The 24,914-nt window shown below is 40.9% G+C and overlaps 1 protein-coding gene across 7 annotated transcripts in view; it reads left to right on the top strand.

Annotated features, from left to right (window-relative positions):
- The window catches only part of ralgapa2 (Ral GTPase activating protein catalytic subunit alpha 2), a 93,115-nt gene that overhangs the window by 30,426 nt on the left and 37,775 nt on the right, over positions 1-24,914 (top strand). For 4 of the 7 annotated variants that reach the window (XM_084382210.1, XM_084382209.1, XM_084382215.1 and 1 more), the window contains exons 15-33: positions 367-604; positions 2,314-2,493; positions 6,970-7,116; positions 7,585-7,707; positions 8,591-8,676; positions 8,774-8,864; positions 9,043-9,216; positions 10,117-10,296; positions 11,037-11,230; positions 11,322-11,420; positions 12,442-12,597; positions 16,490-16,618; positions 17,984-18,112; positions 18,364-18,422; positions 18,710-18,818; positions 20,460-20,570; positions 20,857-20,925; positions 21,223-21,360; positions 23,790-23,967. In XM_084382210.1, coding sequence (XP_084238336.1) covers positions 367-604; positions 2,314-2,493; positions 6,970-7,116; positions 7,585-7,707; positions 8,591-8,676; positions 8,774-8,864; positions 9,043-9,216; positions 10,117-10,296; positions 11,037-11,230; positions 11,322-11,420; positions 12,442-12,597; positions 16,490-16,618; positions 17,984-18,112; positions 18,364-18,422; positions 18,710-18,818; positions 20,460-20,570; positions 20,857-20,925; positions 21,223-21,360; positions 23,790-23,967 — 2,590 coding nt within the window. The remainder of the gene's footprint in view (positions 1-366; positions 605-2,313; positions 2,494-6,969; positions 7,117-7,584; positions 7,708-8,590; positions 8,677-8,773; positions 8,865-9,042; positions 9,217-10,116; positions 10,297-11,036; positions 11,231-11,321; positions 11,421-12,441; positions 12,598-16,489; positions 16,619-17,983; positions 18,113-18,363; positions 18,423-18,709; positions 18,819-20,459; positions 20,571-20,856; positions 20,926-21,222; positions 21,361-23,789; positions 23,968-24,914) is intronic. The other 3 variants (XM_084382214.1, XM_084382211.1, XM_084382213.1) reach the window with 2 other exon arrangements.

Here is a 24,914-nt window from a genome sequence, read left to right as displayed (position 1 = left end):
AGCTATAGTACATTATAATTACAGAACATTTAATGTGAATAATTATATGTCCTTCTCAGGAACCTATATGTACTGTGTGTGTGTGTGTGTGTGTGTGTGTGTGTGTGTGTGTGTGTGTGTGTGTGTGTGTGTGTGTGTGTGTGTGTGTGTGTGTGTGTGTGTGTGTGTGTGTGTGTGTGTGTGTGTGTGTGTGTGTGTGTCTCTTGAATGTATTGGTTGTTGACAAAAAGGCAAAGAGACACTATACCAAACTCTATGTGTCCGTGTGAGAACTCTGCTGTCACATCTGATCAGGGGCTGGAATTTCTAGCCGCAACTGTGTCTGTCATTGCTATTTCATCCTTGCCCATCTCATCTTGCATTCAGACCATCATCGTGGCATGGGTGCGAGCCAACCTGTGCGTATTTATCTCCCGGGAGCTATGGGACGAGCTGCTGGCAGTGCTGTCCTCTCTTACCTGCTGGGAGGAGCTGGTGACAGAGTGGGCCAGCATCATGGACTCGCTAACGGCTGTGCTGGCACGCTCTGTCTATGGCCTGGACATGTCCAACCTGCCTCTGGACAAACTCAGCGAACAGAAGGAGAAGAAGCAGAGAGGACGTGGTGAGAGTGAAAAAATAAGGGGGGGGTAGATTTGGATTTGGAGTAAAAAAAAATAATAAAAGGTTTGAGATGGATTTAATTCTGGATTTGGTAACTGTTCAGGTCAGTGTACTGTACAAACACGCTGGAGATAGTCGTGGAAGCATTATGCATTTGGGTTGTCCATCTGCCTTCAACGCTTCAAGGGTATTTCTTCAAATTTAGCACAAATATCCACTTGGACTCAAGGATGACCTGATTAGATTTTGGTGGTAAGATGTCAAGGGTAAAGGTCACTCTGACCACATGGTATCCCATTCTTGTGGACACAATATCTCACAAACGCTTTGAGGGAATTTCTTTAAATTTGGTACAAACATCCACTTGGACTACTTGGATCCACTAGACGGTTTAGATTTTGGTTGTCAGGGGTCAAGATCACTGTGACCTCACAGAGACACTTTTTTGGCTATTGCTCAACAATTCATATGATAATTATTACAACATTTTACACAAATAGAAGAGCACAATGGAAATGCAATTTTCAGGGTCAATACCGATATGAGGAAGGATAAAATTCCATTATTAATTTATTGGTCATAAAAACACATTTTTCACTTTGATCCCACAAACACTTGTTTTTTTCTTAAATGACAGCAGTGCACTGAAACAGTAAACAGGAAATTTGATTATTATAAATTGTCCCAAGCATCTTTTTCTGCAGTGTGTTTTTTAAACCCAAAAGTTTTCATATCAGATGATATTGACAATATATACGCCGATACCAATATATCTGTGATATGCCAATATTGGACTATTGCTTAAAGTGTCCCTGCTATTATTCGCAACACCATAGCTCAGGAATAGCAACTTGACTGGTGCACAGAGGCATATAACCACAATACAGTATTTCTAGTATACCTTATTTGACTCAAGTTTTAGGCACTATTAATTATATATATTCAAAAGTCTGACTTGATAGATTCTGCCCCAGTTTGTGGACATAGATCTACATATGTGTAACAGATTTTCTGAATGGATGTCAAGTAATTCCTACATTATGACCTCTTGCTCAAATGGATGTAGACTCTTAAACACATGTTTAGTACTGCAATTAGTCAATTAATGGATTAGTCTACCACCAAAAAAATTATCAACAACAATTTAATAATCAGTTACTTGATTCAGTCTGTGAGTCTGTTGTGGAAAAAAGCAGTGCATTCTCTTTTTCCAGCTTTTCAAATGTGATTTTTTTGTCTCAAGTGTTTCATTGGAAATTGAATACCTTTTGGATATTTTACTGCTGGCTAAATATTACAGCAGTGACAAATATATACTGGCCAACATCCATCCATCAGTGTGTCCTGCTGCCTACCTGCGAAAGACAAAAATGTTCACATTTTACATATCTGAGCTTTAAGTGTGCACTTGAAGCTCACGCTAGTTCAGATATTACCCATGCTGCACATGCATGTTAAAAGAAATGGGCAACCAGACAGTGATGTTAAAAGCCACTTAAAGCAGTATGTGGAGTGTTATATTCAAATGACCTTTTTAAAACTAAAACATCATAAGGTTATGATGTTCATCCTTTAAGTCACTCTGCATTGCTTAAAGTCACAGTGAAGTATCTTGTTTGTCAGTCGAGATCCAAATATATAGCTGATTGATAATAATAACTTGTACACTGACACCTTAATAATCATCAAGTGTTGTTCTCTGCATGTCAGGAGTGATCCAGGACTCCCAGAAGGCGGCAGCAGTGGCACGTTCCTTCTCACTGAGCTGGAGGAACCAAGGGGAGCAGGGTGGGCCAGGAGTTCAGGAGCCCATGAGGATACGCTCTGCCACTACATCAGGAGCTCCTGGTGTAGAGAAAGCCCGTAACAACGTCCGACAGAAGGCCTCCGGTAAGTACCTGTAATATCAGTGATAACAGTCACTATACCATCAAAGACCATAAATAAAATACAAAGGGACAGCTTTTATAAGAGCCTCCACCTGTATGTACTAGTTTGTATCCATGCTGTGTTAATCTTCTTGCTTTGTGTGAGCCAACAACACAGCACTGATAAGCTAGTGGCTCACAGCTTCAGCTCACATGGTTTATCAGACTTATTGACTGCCTGTGTAAGCCTTCAGACAGGTCCATGTGTACGCCAGTCCAGGTGTTGTTGAAAGGCCTAACGCAAAAGACAAAGAGGCCAGCAGATGGCCCCCATTGTTCCCCTCATATGCCACTGGCCAATGTCAACATGTTACTATGTCAGTTCGATTGCAGGCATATACAGCGCAATCCCCCCCGACGGCATGTCAAAGGCCAGCTTTGGACACTCGTCATTAGCTCAATTCAGTCGCCGCAAACAGCCCTTATCGGATGGGAATGTGGCAGGCTAATTATAAGTTGAGCTGGAAGGCAGTAGAGTTAGTAACTAGCTGCAGTGCCTGTCTTGCTCGACTTAATTTAGTCTAGACAGAATCTTAATGTAGAGGATAAAAGACAGAGACGATCCCTTTTTCTTCCCTGGCCTTCCACCCCTCTAATTACCACCAACGGACTAAAATGAGGAGCTTGTTGAGCTAGGAGCAGATGTATTTGTGCCTGAAGGATGAAGTCTTAGAAGAGGTGTGTGATTGTGTGTATGTGTGTGTGTCTTGTGTGCATGTTAATGCACCTATTCTGTTAGTCTGTTTGTTTGTATCTGCATGCAAGCAAAGATGGACATTAAACACTACCGCTTCAAATTCCCTTCCCTTTCTTTGGCCTAATTGGATTTCTCCCACATTGATCTTCAAAGGGCTGACAGCCCTCCTCCCTACTCCTCAAGAGAAGACCCACACACATCAATTGCACGGCAGTTTTTGATAGTTTCATTAAGAGTGTAATTAATGCTCATTAATATGCATAAATGGGAAGCAGTGGTGGGCTGTAGCAGAGACGATGTATCTCTCTCTCACTGAAAGGCATAATTAAAGTGTGCTGAAAGCAGAGAATAGAACTGTCCTCTTTCATTGCTCTCTTTGAGATTAAGCCTGAAGTGCTATCCACACACAATGCCAATGCCTCATTTTGACAACTGTCAAAACTTGGCTGCACTTGCACATGCAAATACAAACTAATATTGTTGTGAGATCTTGTCTTGATAATGGAGAAAAAACTGGATATTTCATTATGGTACTCATTAAGCTTCTCCAACTACAGAGACCCAGTTGAACCAGCTCTCACTCTGTCATTGCTGGGATGGTTATCAGTTATACCTTTACTAATTGGTGTCTGAATAATAATACCATGAGATTATATCATTTAGACAGAAATCAGATGCAGTGTTGTTGGTTTGGCCTCTACACAGTTAATTCTTTTACTGTGTTTAGTTGCACCATTTAGATAAAGCATCCTAAAGAACAGGTCACCCCATTCTCCTTTGTCCTGAATAAATAACAATTAAATACACAACTTTAAGAAACATAAGTAATACACAGCATATAGCTTAGCATAAAGCACAGAGTTTATGGTTAATTAATTTAAAAAGAATTGTAAATTTAACACCAGATTTGGCAGAGCAGTCTGCTAAGTCACAGAAGTGTGTTTAGTTTAAGCACTATATCATATATGTAATTTTTTATCTTTATCACTATCATGTCAACCAACATGGTCATAGAAAGCAGTAGCAGTCTAAACTTTAGCCTGACCAGTAAATCAAATGACAAAATGTACAAAACAGATATATATCTATATCATATGTTGCCGTATATGTCGGGCGATAAGCAGCAAGGATGTGCACTAGGCATGTCACGATCTCGATTGTAATTCGGATATCGATCGAAGTGACAGGATTTAGCCACGGCCCCACTGTCACATCCGGGAGGCGTGTCAAGAGAAAAAAATCACACACAGCATGTCGTAGTATGGCGAATGGATTTACACTGTATCAGGCGTTGCGCGAAAACGCATGTTTTCCCATTCATTTTAATGAGGGTAGTCCGTTTTGGCTGTGGCGGTTCGTGCCAGAAAAGTTGAGACTGAGTCAACTTTTGGAGAAACGCAGCCCGATGTCACGTTGCGGTGACCAATCACATAAGCTGGCAATCAGTCTACGAATAAAGCCACAGTGGAGTGTAAAGTAATGTGTCGTGTGTATTCACTCAGTTTGGCCTTGTGCACCAGTTTAAAACACATCTGTGGATCTCCGGAGACATGACCGGTCATGTCTCTGGAGATCATAAGCAGAGTAGAACGGGTCAGTAGCAGGGCATGCTATTTAGCATGAATATACACCGATCAGCCACAACATTAAAACCACTGACAGGTGACATGAATAACATTGATCATCTCATCACAATGCAATGTTCTGCTGGGAAACCTTGACACGCACCACCAAACAGCTCAATCCCAATCTGATCGAGCATCTGTACGACATGCTGGAGCAGGTTTGATCCATGGAGGCCCCACCCCCCAACATACAGGACCCAGAGGATCCACTATAAGACGCCCTGGTGCCAGACATCACAGGACACCCTCAGAGGTCTTAAGTCCATGTCTTGACAGGCCAGAGCTGTTTTGGCTACACAAGGGGAGCCTTCACAATACTAGGCAGGTGGTCATAATGTTATGCCTAATCGGTGTATACTACAGAGCGAACACAACAGACATTTCTCAGTGTAGCCTAAAGTTTCACTTTCACTTCGGTTCGGTTTTGTGCCCCAGTTTAAAATACACCGTAATGACTTCACTGTTGTGTTTATCGATGTTCATCGATGAGGACAAACAATCACTAGTAGGTCAGCATGCTAGTAGCACAACAACATAGCAACTTCGCCTTTCGGCAAACTGATCAGCGGGGGTTCCCAACACGTCACACACACGGACCATGGAGTGACGCTCCAACACATGTGTAGCATGCGCGTCCACAGGCAACATTGGATGTTTTGATGTAAACTGGAGTGACCTCTGCTGTGAAGAGTGCACACTGCAGTTACAAAAAAGAGTAGCTGGATGGCAGGTACCCTCTATGACATCTCTCCTGTTGATTACAGTTAGTTTCCAATTGATCAGTGAAACAAGTTATTGTTACATTTATATTGTTTATACATTATTTAAATTTGACAATAAGGCCTTATTGTGGTACATTGCAAACGAATAATGGAGATTATATCACTCATGACACCATGTAGACCATCCTTTGAAATAAGAATTAAAAAATTAAATGAGTTATCATGGCATAAAACCAATGTTCCTAGACTAGTCCAACAATGGCATTGCCATCTGTGCTAACACAAAAAAAAAAAAAAAAAGACAGAGAATCAAATCAAATTGTGACCTTAAAATCAAAAATCAAATCGAATTGAGGATTTGGAGAATCGTGACACCCCTGCAGAAATGCCAAAGATACCGTGTGTTTGAGGTTGTTTAGTAACTGTCTTGTCCTGAGAAAAAGTCAGTAAGATGCTGCATCTTACACAAATATTCAGTATTAAGGGTCTAACAATTCTGAAGTTCAAAGCTGCAATACAAACATCCACGGTCCCAACCCATCCATCCATCCATCCACCCACCAACCCGCTGCCACCACTGCATCACCGTCAGTCCAGTCCCCAGAATGACAAAACCTGCGTAAAAATGCATTGTATCCTTGACCCATACCGTTTCAAATTTTGACTGTTGACTGACCGCGCTCTACATGGTGCATTTAGTGGCTGCTTGCGAATTATAAACATTGTGACACATCCAGTGTTCAAACGTAGACTTGTCTCACTGTTTTCTATTTATTTATTGTGTTTACTTAGTTAATTTATGGAATTAATTTATAAAGTTAATCTACCTTCATAGTGTTCTTTAGTGTTCATTATATTCAGAATTGTAGCCTAGTTGATGTAATGTAATAATAATCATTACACCCCTATTCAGTGCATGCATCCATCAATGCATGCAACAAACTTGTTTCAGTGACTTAAATCTGAGTTTGGTTGAAGGCTGGAAAATATATAGATATTATATTGATATCATTTTAAAGGCTGCATTACAGTAAACTTGCCAGACTGTTGTTTTAATACTTACCTTCACCCAATGAGTCATTATATTCACATTACTGATGATTATTTATAAAAAATGTCAATAGCTTGAAAATATGCAGTATTATTTTAAGGCCATATCGCCCAGCCCTCATTTTGTTTTAATCATGCCTTTTCTTCTGGTAAGAATCTTATTTACAATTCTTTAATCAGAGCCTCAGCTGTCTTTTTTCTTTAGTTATTTTCTCATATTCAGGTCAAACTCTGGTCTGCTCTGCTTTATTGTACCTGCTGTTAATACTGTCTTCTTCCCTCTACCTCTATTCTGTTTCTATTCTCTCTTTCTTCTTCCTCCTCTTCTTTTTCCCTGATGGAAGCTAAGCGAAGCCAGTCCATCAGCAACTGTGTTCATCTATACGAGGCTTTGCCCACTACTAAAAGCGTTCCTATGCTGCTCCACACTGTGAGCTCTTTCTTGCCTGGTATCTCTTCTGGTAACTCTGCTTGCTCTCACAGACTCTCAGGTAAAGTGTGTTCTGAGAGCTGCATGTGTTTGTGTGTTTGTGACCTGCCCTGCCTTTCCATTCATCAATCACCATCTGTCATACACCACCGGTTTCAGTGTCTGTTGTGACAGTATTTGGATCTGAGAGGTTTATGAATTAACAGGAACTTAAGACTGTCTTGGGCTTATATATTGAAAAAGGAAAAAGAAAAAAAAAACTCTTATGGCAGCCAGGCAATGTGTAGAAATAGAGTCTACAGCAAGAGTATGACTGCGTCACCACTGCATGTGTGCATGTCCTAATTTCTCACCAATGATGTCATTAATATGTTAAAACTTCATCTATACTGTGTCTTCAAATCCCTAAAAATAACAAATGACTATCTTGGTGTGTTGACATTTAAAGGTTTGTGTAACAGTTTTTGCTTGGTGTTGTACTGTAGCTCTGCCTAACTATGTTATTTCTTTTCTTTTTCTTGTCTGTCAGATGTGGAGGAGTGTCAGCTGTCAGAATGTGGGGGGGAGGAGGAGCTGGGCGGAGGGGAGAGCCCTCTGCCACGTAGCAGCAGCACCTCAGACATCACCCAACAACTGTCTGAAGCTTTACCAGGTACAGTGTATACAAATGCAAACTTGATTTGAATTCCCTACATTTCTCTAGGGAAATAACATCCCTATTAAGAAAAGGTACATGTAAGCCATCGGGTAACTGGGTGAAAACGGAAAAACTAATTTGCCAGTTGAGTTGCCTTTGTTGACACTGATTTAGATGTTATAGGTGTCTAGGCCATAGTTAGAAGTGGTGGAATAGTATTAGGCCATGGTCTACAATTTGAGGCAATTTCTTTGATGGATACCTACCAATACTGTGAATTTTGAAAGCAAACTCGGTTTATACATAAAGTTAAAGTTTGGAGATTGTTTTTATTCAGGGATTAAGTTCACCACCTATAAAGAGAATATGGGAATACCAGGCAACCAGGGTGTATTCTTATATGTGACATATTATTATTTTATTTATCTGTTGTATTACAAACCAAACATAAGTAAAACAGAATGTGATCATTTGCTGATCATTTTTGGCAACAGTGCTATAGAAGACTATATTTAATACTTATAACAATAAATAACAATAAAACCTTAAGAAAACTCCAAGGGACTCTCTTTAAACTATTGTGCGTGCCTTTATTATCAAGGCATGGTCATGTTAGACCTAAAAAACAAAATTGAATATAGAAACCTATCCAAAAAGCACCTCTAACAAACTGAATTTGTGTCCAGGAAGTGCTTCTACCCTTACATTGTATTCATCATTGATTTTAGTAAATATATGTTCATTAATCATAAGAAAGCCAGAGTTGGCCTTGAAGTCCTCATCAATTCTCACTAGCACGATATTAGAAATGTTTGCCAGTCCAATATAATTCAAGGACATAAAGGTAGTAGTAGAAAGATCCCTCTGCCTTTTTCTAATATCCCCTGTTGCTCTTCAGCCCAGAAGAGAGAGTACTCCCCTACTTCCTGTGGCTCTGACAGCAGGACATCTGAGGGGAGGAGAGAGAGCAGCGAGCCACCAGTGGTAAGAAGACCTTGTACTATAATATTATGTCAAAGTAAGGAAATAAGATTTGCCCTTTCAAATGTCTCTCATTTAATGTTTCTTTCTGTATTCCTAGATACTCATCCGGCGGAGCAGCAGTCCAGCTGAGACAGAGTGCAACACTGAGGGACAGACGAACTACACAAGACCCAAGCTCAGAGAGAAAAGTTAGAGATAGCATCACCAATTATTTTTTTTAAATGATAATCAATGGACTTTCCATGTAGTGTACTCTTTGCATGGTTTAATAGTTAATAGTTATGCATCCTTACACAACCATCTCCTCTTTTACTCTTCTCACACTATTTATGTCCTTCACCTACCTCATTTATCCGCCCTGCCTAGGTGAGAGTATAAGCAGTGAGACGTCCAATGGCTGCCTCAATGAAGCTGAGGTTACCTGGCAGGCCTTTGACGAGGAGGCTGATACTCAGTCCACACAGTCAGCCCACATGGACGTGACAGCTGACCCCCAGAGCCAGGGGAGTCTGCTGCTCAGCCACAATGAAGCTCTAGCAGGTACTGGAACTGATAAAAACTCACCCTGAGCACCAGAAACAGATTTCTACTTTACTGTATTATTCAAGATGTATTTACATCCATAAATGAATTATAACAGAATAACACTAGATAAGAACTTAGCCTTGCACAGTTGATGAGCAGACCGAGAGGATGTAATGAAGAAGCTACTGAGGGTCAATTAGAGAGAAATGCACAATGAGGTAAATTTAGGTAATGTCTTCTCTATGGCTTTTTAACTTTTTGGTTCAGTGTAACTTAAATAATTATATTCAGCAAAGACAGCAGATATTGTCTTATTTATTTGAAAAACAATCTTACCTAGCAGTCCTTTGTAAACATTCAGCACAGAGTCAAAATGAGTTGAAAGGGTTCAATAGTTTTTGGTGTCTCCTGTAACCTTGAAGGATTAGTACTTTCCAGGTAGTGTGTCCCAGTAAGGAAACCTAACCAGCATGTCGGTATCTGCTACAGTGCCTCTCTGGCTAAACCATTTAATCTTTTAAATCCAGCTGACAGCTTGTGTGTTTGTGCATTTTGAATTTTGTGAAGGGAAAATGACCTGTGGTGTACAATTTGATTTAGTCAGAACTGTGCTATCTGTTTGTCACAGATATATTTATTTTGATAGGAAAATAATTATCTGCTTTATACCCTTCAGGTTTTAAAAGTTATCTTTATTTAAAAAGCACTTTCAAAGGTTTACCCCCTCCTCTCCTCCTTCCTCCATCATAATTATAGATGGAGAGGTTGTCGTTGCCATTCTGCCCCTCCCACCCCTGTATGTGAATTTGTCTGTTTTGCCCCACATCGTGATCATCATGAAGTTGTCGCTCTTCCTTTATCCCCTTGCTCCCTTCCTCAAACCCAGTTTTATCCCTTTCCCGTTGTTGTTTATAGGTCCTGAGTGTGCCCACCCTCCCCACTCTGCACCCCCGTCCCACCACCACCACAACCACTACCACTACCCCCAGAACCCGCCCGCCTCACCAGCCCTGCTGGTGCACACAGAGTGCCCACGGGATTGCCCCCTGGACGACACCATGCATCAGTCTGTCTTACACATGCCTCACCACTTGGGTACTGCTCCCCAGCTGCTACTCATCATAGACCACAGAGTCCTCATTTTCCATTGACTATCCATGCTCTATATTTTCCTCCTTGACTCCCTTTACTAACATTACACTTCCCTCCATCCATGTTTCTTTACATTCTCCCAGATGGCAGATCCTGTTCAATTACTCAGTTTAAACCAAACATACTGTACATTGCTCTATATCTAATTTTATTTGTATACAACAATCAAAGAGCAGAAAAATCCTTCCTATAATAATCACCTCAGATCTGCTACACTATCCACAGTTTCCACATCTGTGTCTTTTCCGGGCCTGAACTACTCCCAATCATTCTTGTTTTGCCCACTAGGTGGCACTGTCCACTTACTGTTCAGTTAATTTGGCTGATGCATGTGACTTGTGCTTGTTTCCCCAAAAATGTTTCAGCGCTTTGAACTGTTTCACTAGACAAAGATCTTAGTGCTTTAATGCATTTGGGAAAATGCACAGGGAGGCTTAGGATTTGGTCAACAACTGCTCTAACAGTAACAGGATGGCTTTGAGGGTTTTTCAAACTTAAAGGTATTACAGAGAAGTCATTTGAAATGCTTCTAGAAAAGATATGCATTTGTTGACTGAATCCAATGTCCTCTATGAACTTAAAATCGGTTCACTTTGTATAAGGTATCGGCAACTACAAATAAATGTACCAAATGACTTATTCTCTAACCCAAACCACCCCAAACTCTCTCTCCGACCATGCAGACAGTAGTGAGTGTCTAGCTGATGATGTCAGCATCATTGCGGGTGGGACCCTGACTGGTTGGCATGCTGATTCAGCCTTCGTCCTGTGGAGGAGGATTTTAGGTATCCTAGGAGATGTCAACAACATCCGTTGCCCCAAAATCCACGCCAAGGTCTTTTCCTATCTTTATGAGCTGTGGCACAAGCTCTGCAAGGTGAGGTGGAGGGGCAAAAACAACCACCATGTGAAGCTTTTTTTTCCCTTGATGTTGTTTTTATTTACAGAAAGCGAACATATGCTTTCAGATCCGGGACAATCTCGGGATCAGTGTTGACAACCAGTCCTCTCCTCCCCAGCCAGCCTTCATCCCTCCAATTCGAATGCTGGCCTCCTGGCTCTTTCGGGTATCAACAACACAAGAGACAACATTTAGAAAACAACACTCACAATGATTGAATACTTTTAACTTGAAAAATGTGCAAAATGCTACCAAGGAGCTAAGGTTGGATGTGAAGTGATTTATAGTTTAGTAGGTATACAGCATGCAGAATGACTAATCATTTCTGTCAAATTCTACAGCATGGTGTATGTAGCATTAGAGCTGCAACAATTTATCGACTAGTTGTCAACTAATAAATTAATCGGCAACTACTTTATAATTAAGTTGTTTGAGTAGTTTTTTAAAGAATAAACTGTAAAACATTTTCTGATTCCAGCTTAATTTTGAATATTTTCTTGTTTCTTTGCTCCTCTGTGACAGCCAACTAAATGACTTTGGTTTGTGGACTAAACAAAACATTTGAGGATGTCGTCTTCGGGCTTTAGGGAACACCATTTGAGATTTTTCACCATTTTTATAACAGTTTATAGACGTAACATGTAATCGATTCATTGAGAAAATAATTGACAAATTGATCTACAATGAAAATAATCATCGGCTGCAGATCATTAAAATGTTTAGCTGTTGTAAACATGCGTTAGGTGTTTCCCAGAGAGAATCCTCTATTGCTCAAGAAGCTATTTGATTACATTCCCAGCAGCATGTAATAGTTTTAAGTTTTTCAAGTAATAAACTTTTTTAAGTTTTTTAAGTAATAAACCAGACTGGATGGTTAGCTTTTGCGGTGCTAGTGCTGTGACTAAGCACACACTTAAATTAGCAGTATCTAATCGTTTTGTTTTAGCAAATTTATAAAACCAAAAATGTTGCACATTTAAGTCAAACTCAAAATTTGTAATTTGCCTCTCTGATTGAGAGAAGCAAGTGTGGTCACATTAAACACACATTGGCTGAAGGTGAATCCAATGGTTTTCACTGAAACATTTGATAAATTACTTGCACTACCCCTGTAACAAAATAGATGCTTAACAAGTCTTCAGTTCCCCATAATAATACTGACCTCAGCCCATCACTCTCCTCCACAGGCCACCATGCTATCCGCTGAGTACAAGGCTGGCAAGCTGCAGGCCTACAAGCTGATCTGTGAGATGATGACCAGGCACCAGGATGTGCTTCCCAACCGTGAATTCATGGTGCACCTCTACCACATCATGCATAAGGGCATTACCAGTAACGACCAGGTACAGCCAGCAGGTGGCACCTACAGTAAGGCTGCCAGTTGTTTTATTCACCAACAGATGGCGCACCAGTCAAACTCATGTGATGTACATGTATACTGTTTAAAAACTGGAAAAAGATGCCAAATTGCCATCTACTTTTTCCTGTGTGATGAGAGTCAGTGATTCTTATTCACCTGTTAGTTCTTGATGTAATTCAGGTAAACCTTAAGTTTATTATCTACACCAAATATATGTAAAGTGCCAGTTCTTATTCCAGGTATTTTAACTGAGACAGGTCATACAGGTGCTCTGCCAATCTAAGATTGTTGAGACTTCATTTCAGCTGGTAATGTTGAAAACTGCATGCCAACCAGTGGTGATGAAGAATGTTTTGGTGTTTTGGCATCTTCCTCATCCTTTAGCCACACCCTACCTCATTTTTAAATCTGGCCTCGCTCCATTCCATCCAGACGAAGCTGAGTGGAGATGAATGGAGTCCCCCAAAACAAAGGACAGGGATAAAAGTGCGAGGGGGGTGTTTTGGATGCACGCGGGTGTGTGTGTGTGTGTGTGTGTGTGTATATGTATGCCCTCCTGGCTGGGTTTCTATTGCGCCTTGGCAGTGCGACAAGCTTATTAGAATGTTTTCCATGTCGTTAAATAATGTTTTGAGCACCCGCCGCGTATACGTGATTAATTAAGGATTGACGTCTGTCGCGCTCCGTTAGACTGACACGTCGGCCAGGGGCCCAGAGTAGGCTGGCCTGCCTGCCTGCCTGCCTGCCTGCCTGCCTGTGTGTATGCAAGTGTGTGAAGGAGCGGGAGGGGAGTCTGGGGAACGTAGTGTAGAGTAGAGCAATGAGGGGGGCACAGAGAGGGACTGAGGCAACATTCTCCAGCTTTTGTTGTGGCTCTGTATAATGCGTCGGGGGGCCAGAGCCAGGCTGGCCACTGAAGCATGCTCAAATTGGCCAGAGAAAAGAGTCCTCACGCCACACAATAGAGGACAGCCGCACGCCTGCTTAACATAAGAAAGTGGCTCTTACTCTCCCCCTCCTTCTTCCTCTCTGCCTTCACCCACAACCCCCCCACCCCACCCCCCGCCCAAAAAAGGAAAAAACATATACTTTTCCAAATCAGCCATACATTAATGTATTTTTTTATGTCTTTTATTTCATACACAATTTTTTCAATTAGCTTACATGATCAAAGTAGTCATTAGTGGAGGCTGGTCTGCAAATCATCAAATCTGATTGTGAATGTGCAGTTAGTTAGTTAAACATATGGTTTGTGTTTTTGGTTTTTACACATGGTTTGAATTGTACATTTAAAATACTCTAGATTACCTCTAAGCATTTTGTTTAGACTGCCTGTTTATCAATAGAATAAAACAAAATCTGACCAGCCATGTTTAGTAGACAACAAGGGAATCCCAGTGTTAATCCTCGATATTAATTCAACGATTGGTCCCAAAATCAATTAATCAATCAATAGATAGATGGATGATCAATCACAAACTATTTTGATAATTTTTTTAAATCCCTTCTCAAGCAAAAATATCAAACATTCTTAAATGTCAGGATTTGCTGCTTTTCTTTGTCACTTATGACAGTAAATTAAGAGTCTTTGCATTTTGGACTGTTAGCTGGACAAAAGAAGCATCTTGAAGATGTTACTTTGTGATTAAAGCTTATCAAAATGTCACATGACCCAATATGACATTATACAGACAATCAATTCATTGTGAAAATGATCATAAGATTATTTGGTTTTGAAAATAATCATCAGTTGTGGCCCTAAAGCTTCGAGGAAAATGACAGTTCCCTTGGAGGAAATCTCCTTCCAACTGACGGAGTGCCATGGTCAGGGCTACTGTCCATCCCCTGGTCACTGGTCTGACAAAGGCATGACCAGAGCACAATAGCAGAAATGTATCTAATAGGTCTATATCTGGTCTGTGCACACAAATACATTTTTTAATTTGCACCTAGTCATTGTGCATAGGTGAAAGAAAACATCTATCAGCTTTGCATATACACTTAAACACCAGAGTTTCAGAGCAAAACTAGTTCAATTTTAACCTCTTTAATCTTAAAGAGAGGTCTTGTATGACTAATATCTTGCCAGATTAAAATGTGACAGTTGACCCCCTAAGCCACGACTGTGGCTGTTGATTAAACCTCATAGTCGTGCAGATGGGTAATATCCCTTCTTAACAGCTTGTGAGGGGAAAACCCCACATATTCACAGTGATGATAGGGGTGTTGACAGGTAATCTGCCTGTAATAAACTTGAAATGTCCATGTTTAGTAAATGAGAGAAACATTTTCAGATGTTGTTGTGTAGTGATGTAATACCAGCCTGAACCCTGTCACCCCAGAGGGCCAGCAGGTGGACAGTGTGTGCTTTCCTGGAGATGAGGCCAAATAAAAAAGGCCTAAGGTGGCTCTATTCAGAGTTACGTTAATGCACCTTTTGTTGACGCAGGGGCCAGAGCGACTGCCAGCACAGAGCCACATGCGGGACTCATTTCCCATTTCTATACACACACCTCAAATCAGGTTCCCTCTACTTACACATACAATAAAAAACACTTTGCATTCTGCATTTGTGCCCTCCTCTAAAATGCTCATTTCAGGCAATCAAGCAACAGTTTGTTGCATGCTAATTACCTCCGACTGCACCACACATTATGCTTCAGAGGTCAATTACGAACAAAATGATGGTAAAATGGGCCCTCAATCCTAAAGCTCTTCCCACCAATTTTCCACATGCGGTGCATCGTGTTGCTTTTGACTTACTACTTACTGCCTCAGCGTGTTTATTCTATTCTCCTTTTGTTCACCTGCATTCCCTGTTTACCAAAGCTTCAGGTGATTAATGTCATTGCGAGAGACAGAGAGAGCGAAATTGTGTGCATGTGTGTTTGCTAAGGTGCCCCTCGGCTCAGCTCGAAAGCAGGCTGATGTTTGAACTGTCCGATTTACACAAGTTTATGGCCAAGAAGGCAGGTGTTTCTAGCCTGGACCTTGACTTTGTACACAAATGCACACGCGAATGTCTCAGATAAGAGAGAACAATCACTCTGCCCTATTGGGATGCTACATTCTCATACAAATATATATATATTTTTCCAAAATAAGAATATTGCTGCTGTCAACAAAGAACAAATAAATCAACCTATTTTCTGCTGCTTCACCTTCTAAATATAGCATGGAAAACCTGTCAGCTGCTTTTCATGCTCTTTTCTTGCATGGTATGACATTGTACATACTTGAGCAGTTTGTGCAGAACCCTCTGCAGGACAGCATATGTCAATGTTGAAAGAGCACCCATCTGCCACTGAGCCGCCTGTACCTCAGCAAAACAATACCTTGTCTCCGGCTTTAATTACAGGTTTGCTTGTGTGTGTGGATACACATAACTCACAAAAGTTGAGGTCTTTTGTTCTCGCTCTTATCCTCTGTGAACAATCCATCTGCTGCCTCTCTCTCTCTCTCTCTCTCTCTCTCTTTCTCTTTCTCTCCTCTTTCTTTCCCACTCTGTTTTTTTATTCTGTCCTTTAGTGACATGTACAGTTGAGTGCCTGCTCAACATACTTAAAATGCTTAGCCTACCTGTTGGAGGAAAAAGCTTTTCTCCATGCCATGGCTCTCACATGGTGGCCCATTTACAAAGTGTTACTGCTCCACTCCACCTACACTTATAAGACCCTGTGCTCATACCAACTACTAAAATCCCATCTAACTGTGTACATATTGTAGAAGATACTTAATTTTGGTTTTGATGGATGATAGCTATTTATTCCTGTATCATGTCAAGTCAGTTGTTGATGACTAATGACATAATTATCAATGTGAAAATCATGGTTTGAATCCTTTTAACATTTCTGTGTGTTTGTGTGTGATATTAGGATGTTTTGAACACCATCATCCGTTCCTGCTCCCCACGTTTCTTCTTCCTCGGCCTGCCAGGCTTCACCATGCTCATTGGAGATTTCATCACTGCTGCTGCCTGCGTTCTCAGCTCGGTCTCCTCGGAGGTACACACACACATTTTTAACATTGATTCTTTAAGTGTGTCAACCTGGAATCTCAAAAGTTATTAAATATTACATATTTATGTTCAGGATTGAAGTGTTCTGGAGTGTCACTGAAAGTGTTTCATTACTTGTTGTGGAAAGTTCAACCGAATGTAATCATAATTCCTCCTCATACATGCTGATCTTCACTGTTCATCATTCATTCACCCTCTCATGACTGAAGGTTCTGTCAATTACAGATTTGTCCCCGTAAAAAGTGTCTTAAATTTCGCAGCTCTCTGACATTGAATATCAAATTGTTTTGTGAATTCCAGTAGTTATGACATAAAATCTGAGGGACAAAATAACTCACATGTTTGAAACTTATTTTATCTGTTTGGTTCGCAAGAAAATAAAGAATGCAGTCTTCAAGTGTGGAAAATGTTATGCACTTTGATATATGACTGTACAGCTGTGGCAGACATTAGAACTACAAAGCATTTTTAGGGATTCATGACTTTTTAGAAATTTTTTTTCAGTCAATACTAATGACCAACAATGTCTCATGGCCAACACTGATGAATGATAATTTCACATTTTGTATTTTCATAAGAAGTTCCCAACATGTAGTTTATGCACACCTGTGGGAAAGAAAGGCTAAGATGTAATGAGTAAAGTTGGATTATTTAATATTCCATAGCCTTAATAAGATTTGTTGTGTTTAAACTTTAGACTTTTTCCAGCCTCTCTTGTGGAACATGTACTGCCAATATGCACAGCAACACATTTCATTAAACACATACAAGAATCACATTCAAAGTGTCAAACACTAAGCCATAAAACATGTTGAAGAAGGTGATTGTTGCAAGTCCTCTGCACAATCTTTTGGAATTGTGTGCTGATTTACATGAACACCGGCTTGTAGTGCAAACATTTCACATGACTGTGGCTAGATTGGGACCAATTCGTAGCCACTTTGTTTACAGACCATTAAGAAGACCACTCCCTATTAACACGACCATGTGTCCTTTCCTACAGTTTTGATTGTCAGATAATTTCTCCCAGCATGAATGTATTATCTGTTTTGAGGGTAATAGCAGCTCAACAGGTGCAACAGGATGTACAGTCTGCTTTAGACCTGCATCCCTTGTGCATTTAATCAGTCATTTTGTTGCCCAGCGCCTACCATGTGTCAAGAGATTCTGTTGAACATAAGCAGAATCATGAAAAAAGAGCCACTTAATTCTGTTGGATCCCTCCAATCCTTTTCCCCCAGATAGCAACCTTCCTGTTTCCTGGAACTGGGTTGTTTTCATGTAGCATTAGGAAATTAATGATAGCATGATTTTTTATTCATTTTTTTTATTTTTTTTTTATCTCTGTCAGGCTCCAAGGATGGAGGCTCAGACAATGCTGGGCTCCCTTGTGTGTTTTCCCAACCTTTACGTCCAGATTCCCGTACTGCAGCGAGTCTCTGGCTCTGATGACATCATTGTAAGCAATGAGGATATCAAGGTAAGTGGTCAACATGTGCCATACTGAATATTTTCAGTAAAGACATTTAGAAACAAAAACGGCTCACTGTATTGTGGATTAATCACATTTTTCCCAAAATGTGAACATGAGGATCTTAAGAATAATTCAGTCTGACTCTAAAGTCTAATGTTACAACAAAAGGTATCAGATTTTTTCAAATATTATGTAAAGTGAGTTGCCTTGTAATCTGAGATCACAAAGTAAACCTAGCAAACCTCTTTGCTGTTCAGGATTATCTGGTCAACATCCTGCTAGAGACGGCAACAAAGGAACACTGTGAAGGGGCCAGGTATGATTGGCAATATTGGTGTTGCTTATTTTTGTTATGTTACATTGTCTATGTATTGTATTAGTTTGAAGTAAATGTGTTTGACATATGTATGCATGATAAAAATGTAAACCCTACTAGATTCAGAGTATTTACTAACCATCATAATAATTTGGTGTGATGCTTTAAAGACTATTTACCAACAAACTAGTGCTTTTAGTTTTATTAAATAGTTTTCTGAATACATTTTTTACAGTTTGAATTCTGTTTTATTTTGAAACATAAGAAAAATAACGTCCCTCTTTCAGGTGCATTGCTGTGTGCAGTCTGGGTCTGTGGGTGTGCGAGGAGCTGATGCAGAAGAACATCCACCACCAGGTCAAAGACGCTATCAATGTTCTGGGTGTAACACTAAAGGTCAGTGACCCTCCGAGGCAAGGAAGCTTCATCGTGTCGTAAATGCATTTACAGTTTGAGATCTAATTTAAAGTGCAACTGTACTGCTGCAAAAATTCTGAATCGAATAAATCACAGTGTCTTTTATCGTAGTCATGCAGCAAGCCTGGATTTCATCACAGTCAGTTGTTTGTTTGGTTTTGTTTTGTTTTACCCCCACAAGCCCTACATAGTTTTGCTCAAATGAAAAATGATAGTTAATCACAAAACAATTTCAACATAGCAAGAAGAGGAAAAAGTGTGAGAATAAAACATGTCCAGTGACGTGACTCATGGGTATATTTTGGAAGAGCCCTCTTTTCTACCTGAGTGAAGAGATGCAGCGAACCAGTGGAGGCTGCTGTTTTTTGTTTTTTTCATGGAAAAGGGTTTGGGGTGGTGGCGTAATTTCCAGGCTGCTCACTCTCAGTAGATGTGGGCCAATTTAAGCAGCTACATCTCCGAGCTTCCTGCTCGAGCAAACCCCCCCTTCTCTAATGGAGCAGTAATCACTCCCCTGCACAACTTGACACACAGACTCAGCCAGCCCCAAAATAGAGGGTATAGGCTGGGTGGGGGATCTAGGGGGAAGAGTGGCACTGAGAGTCTCTTTTCTAAAAGCAGGTGCTGAACTCTCAGGGCCCCTTTTTGTGTTTGGCCATTTCTGCACTCCCCACATTGTCTGCCCTTGTTACATGTTGAGAGGCATTCAGCTGGAAGAAATGGGAAATTCTATTTCTCCACAAAGAATTTCAAATCACTGAAGAAATCCACATTTGAAAGAAAATTGTCAACAGCTCAATTCTCTCCTCCAGTGAGTCTGGAGAAAATGAGCCATGGTTTGAAGTGGAAATGAAATTATGCTGATTATATGCACAGTAAGTGAAAAGCTAAATTTAAGGGAAATTACTCCAAATTCTATCATAGTCAGTGCCTGAACTTTTTCTCCTATCTTGTATTAGTATTTTGGTGACACAAATCCAACAAGGGAATCTGTAAAATAAATGATCCTTCTTAATGAGCAAATATTAAATGATCTACCTCAAGAACACACATCACAGTCAAGACACACATATTGATGTAATATGATCTTTTAGTTTATGTGCATTTATGAAGTTGTGTCCAGTTTGGGAATATGTCATAATATGTTGTCCTGGCTGTAAAGAAATTCATGTTATGCAATACATACATTATTTATCAGTTTTAATCATTTATTCAAATGCCTTTAAATGTCTTTTGTCACATTGTTTAGAGTGAAAATGAGTGGCCAGTTCGCACGAATGTAGTTGCACAGAAATAGAAAAAAAAACTACAGCCCTCATCCACATGTTGATGAACAGTTTCACAAAGAGATCTTTAGATAAAATTACATTATTAGTGAAGCAGGCAAGCAAGAACATCTAAAAAGTTGAGCCAAGGATGTCTTCACTCAGCCAGCCAGCATTGTGCATTTCCTATGAATTGTTAGTTTGCTTGCAGAGTGAATGCCCTAAGAAATGTGAAACAATACCTGTGTACTGTCAAAATTGTTCTTCTGTTAATGCTGCTTATTGTGACAGGTGCCAGATCTTTCGCATCACTGGTCAATTAGTGTCTTGTCCTCTTGTTTGTTTGTTTGTACAGTTTGGGAACAAAGCAGTGGCTCAAGCAGCCTGTGATGTGTTTCAGCTGCTCATCTCCCATTGGGAACATCTCCAGAGGTTGGAGCCCACTCAGCCTAAGAAAATCATTGAGGTAACACACACACACATACACACACACACACGCACACACACACACACACACACACACAAAAACACACAAACACACAAACACACACACTTAAATTACCACTTACCATTAGGGGCCTGTGAGAGCATATTGTAAGTAAGATGAGAAAGTCTTACATGACTTATTACTCACGCATATGCATACACTACATCTTGGGCATCTCATCCATTTTAAACACACAGCCATGACTCAGCTGATGAATAGGTCCGTGTCATCCAATTATCTTTCTCCTCATTTCGTCCCAACACAGATCTTTGTGGCCACAATAGCCTTTTTGTTGCCGAGCGCAGAGCACTCAACAGAGGAAGCAGACAAAAAGGTACATGTAGGAAAGGAGTGACGTGAAATGGCTGAGATCTAAAGGCCCTTGATCTGTCCTGTTGGAATGGTGCTGTTGCAGAGGAATGTTTCTACTGTCTTGACTACTCTCGCTCTCTCTCTCTCTCTCTCTCTCTCTCTCTCTGTATTTTCTGTGCAGCTCTCATCATCTAATACCTGTTTTTTCTCTGAAATTGGATCGGGGATCTTTCGTGCTATCAGTATTACATTTATTTGTTTTAAATGTTGGATTACTGAACTGATAAGGGAACTTGTCTCTTCTTTCTCACTTGGCCAGTTGATGGTATCGCTGCTGCTCTGCCTGTTGGACTGGTGCATGGCTGTTCCCCTGAGTTTGCTGCTGGAACCCATCACCATGCCTTTGCTGGAGGACTGCACATCCCACAGGGCCCCGCTGCTGGACTACATCTACAGGGTGGGTAGCCTCACTGGCAGTTGGGGGGGTGGGAAAAGCTGAAAGTTGTGGTTACAACAAACATGCCTGCCTTCCAATATCCTCTGAGAAATACATAGTCTTTGCCCGCAGACACAATAACTTTAGATTTGACACCCCCACCCCCACCCCCACCCCACCAAATGGGCTTGCCACTTTAATTAAACTCACCTCCACCGTGACCTCATGATAATGCCTCATTTAACATTATAGTGTAGTATATTATTGAGGCACCTACCATAGCTGATGCATGCAGTTGGCATTTATCATATGCAGGAAACTCTTGAAACTTGCTTTATCGTAGCATGAAGTTTAAAGAAGACAAAAATGTCCAGTATTCAATCTATTTCTATGTATTTGTCCCTCAAACCCTTTTTTTTATGGCCTGACCCTGAGCATGAGGGCCAAGCTTCAGGCACAAATGAATGAGGTATTATTCATTCCCTCCTGTCTGGGCAGATGCGGTCAACGGCAGATCTTTGTAAGGATGTCACCCCTGATAAGAAATGGTCCAATTATTCAAACAGGACCCTTTGTCCACTTGATAAGCTCAGGCTATAAACGCTTGTCCTGGAGATTTGAATGGAATATGTCTTAATATGAGAGCGACTGCAGCTGCTATGAAAGCAAAGACAATTAGGCATGATTGGTTGTCTATCGGCACACAAAAGACGTGGCCCCTCTGGGTTTCATTGGAAATAATATATTAAGCAAGGCATCTCAAGGTGTGACAACATTAATGCGATATCAAGACTGAAATCTATATGTTTCTACAGTTGCATTGACTGCTAATTATTCTCTATAGCAAGCAGAGAATAGATTCCCTAATAGAAAACATTTCCCTTTTATCCCATCACTGGGAAGTGTCACTGACATGATAGCTGGGAGTGTCCATTCATTTGTTCATGCTTCACCTTCCTTTAACTGCAGTTTTATATTTAAATAAAGCTTCAATCTGATCCAACCCAAGCCATCAAACACTAGCACAATACATGGACCCAGCTAATGAATAGGTTGTCATGCAAGAGAAAAGTGAGAAAAGTTATTTTTGGTGACCAGCACCATGGCCATCGCTGTAGAAAGTAACATTACACTAGACCTAATTGGTTCTCTGGAGTTCTGTTCAAGCTTTTCCACCTGCTCTCTCAGTCTGCCTAAGCAGACAGCTTTACCTCCCCTATATATATGTGTGTATGTGTGTATATATAATGTGTGTATGTATGTGTATATATGTATGCATGTATATATGTGTACATATGTATGCATGTATATATGTGTGTGGGTGTGTGTGTGTGCGTGTGTGTGTGTGTGTGTGTGTGTGTGAGCTAGGATAGGTACATTTGTACATGTGTATCTGCACCTGCGTATCTCTGTTTGCATTTTTATTATTTGATTTGTGTGCGTTTTTGTGTGCTCATGTATCCATACAATGTGCCCCTCTCACTACAGTGTGCCTGTTTCACTGTGCGTTACCTTCCAGGAACTGTTGCTATGCGGAGTGCAGTCACTTAGTTGTCAAGCACAGCTGTGGGTTTTCCCCCTCCCATTCTGTCTCTCTACCTCTCCACAGAGGAACCTCTTTGGAGCTTTGGCGTAGCAGCTGTTTGCTTCAGGTCTTTTCAGCATCAAGCCTCCAACCCCTCCCCCGTTGCACCCAGAGGTCTGCTCAGTAGAATCATCCACATACTGTCTACATTGCCCCACACAATACTGTTTCAGATGGCAGGGCCAGCCTGCCTCTCTGAGCGTCTCTCAGCCAAGTTCGAGCGTATGTGTGCACTGAATGGGATTATTAGCCTTTGCATGGCTTTACCCAAGTTGCTCTGCTCTGAATTAGAGGCCCCCCTCATTTACATACATTAAGCTTATGTTTTGCCCACTCATATGCAGCACCTAACCTCCACTCAGATTATACAATATACAGGTGTGTTTTGTGAGTGTGTGCTTGTTTGTTGTGGGAGCTGAGCACAAGGATAAAGTCTTAATTAAATCAAACAGTGTAAACCTGTCCAATGGCTGTAATCAACTGCCCCAGTGCGCCTTATCTAGCCCTGCCAACGGATGCTCTGCCATCTGTTATGTAGATCGATACACTCACACATCACAGGAGAAATGGATTAGTGGCAATAAAGACCCTCTTTTCTCCCCTTCTCTCCCTCCCTCTCTCCCTCCCTCTAATGCCTTATGATGTAAATAAACCGTATATTCCCCTTTCATATGCTCCTGGATCATGTCAGTCTAGAGCAGGCCTGCAGGGGTGTCACTGTGCATCATCTCACCAGACACGACCGTATCTAACAAGACAGTGTTTTCAGTCATCAAAGTGCCCAAAACTGCCATAATGTAGAAAAAACACCCATCTTTATCTGAATACAATCACAAAGTCTTACCCTTTTTCTTTTGTTCTTCAGGTGCTACACTGCTGTGTGTCTGGCTCCACCCTGCACACCCAACAGAGCCACTACCTCCTCAGTCTGTCAGACTTGTCCACTGACTATGACCTCATGTTGGGTCAGGTTAAGAGCTTTGAGCCGCCACCCTCCCAGACGACCACCACTGATTTCGGCAACTTGCTCACTGTAGCTGAGGGTAAGGTCATGAAGCCATCCTGATGCCACTTTTTACAAACTGCTGTGTGTGAGATTGCACTGGCCTGGCAGAAAAAATAATGATGTTGGATTCAATGGGTGCATGTGTCTGAATGTAAGAATTTGTATGTGTGAGAGTAAGAACTAACACAGATTGGTGGCTGTCAGCCAATACATCACAGCTTATTCCCAGATGATGTCTCTGACCTGTTACTTCTTTTCAGCTCCATACTTTACTTCTAACAAACCACGGAGATGTATATTCCTTCCCCCCAAAATATAAAAAGAAATATATTTCAGGGAAAAGCAAACTCTAAGTAGCCCATTCATTTGGAGTCTCTCCATTAAATGTCAATATCTTATTAAAATCATGAAAAGGAAATCAACTATCACAGAGACTGGAATGTTCACATTAGTACTCAGCCCTGGATAGAAGACCCATTACGGGGTTTAGATAAAAATGTGATTTTTTTTTTTTTCTTCTTCTTCTTTTTTGCGACCTTGTGATTCCATTAGGCAATATATTCCTCTCTCTCGCTCCTGACCTCAACTTCTGAAAAGTCCTTAGAGCCCAAATATGAGGTGCACATACTGAAACAATGTGAGAGATTTGAACAGTAGCTTTTGCCTGGAAAATGTCACCACACCTCTGCTTTTTGGTGCACAGCTGCACAGAGTTTTAGAAGAAATAACAAAACACTATCAAAAGGGCAAACCAAAAGAGTGCCGGCCTAGTTATATTCATGCCCCCACCTCGTATTGATCAAGTCACATCAAAGGCCCAGCGCATCTCTAATGCAGCTTGGCCTGCTTTCTAAAGAGCTTTCTCCACTTTGATGGGGGATGATGGTATTGATAGCACTGTCACAATGCAGGAGTGCATCTTCTTGTTTTTTCCCGCATCACTGTGGAATAAAGCATTGCATGCCTTTCACTTGGGAGTAAAAA

This window comes from Pagrus pagrus (genome assembly GCF_965226575.1).
Source record: "Pagrus pagrus genome assembly, chromosome: 18".
Classification (NCBI taxonomy): Eukaryota; Metazoa; Chordata; class Actinopteri; order Spariformes; family Sparidae; genus Pagrus; species Pagrus pagrus.
Note: the sequence above shows the minus strand (reverse complement) of the source record. Positions and strands in the feature narration are given on the sequence as shown.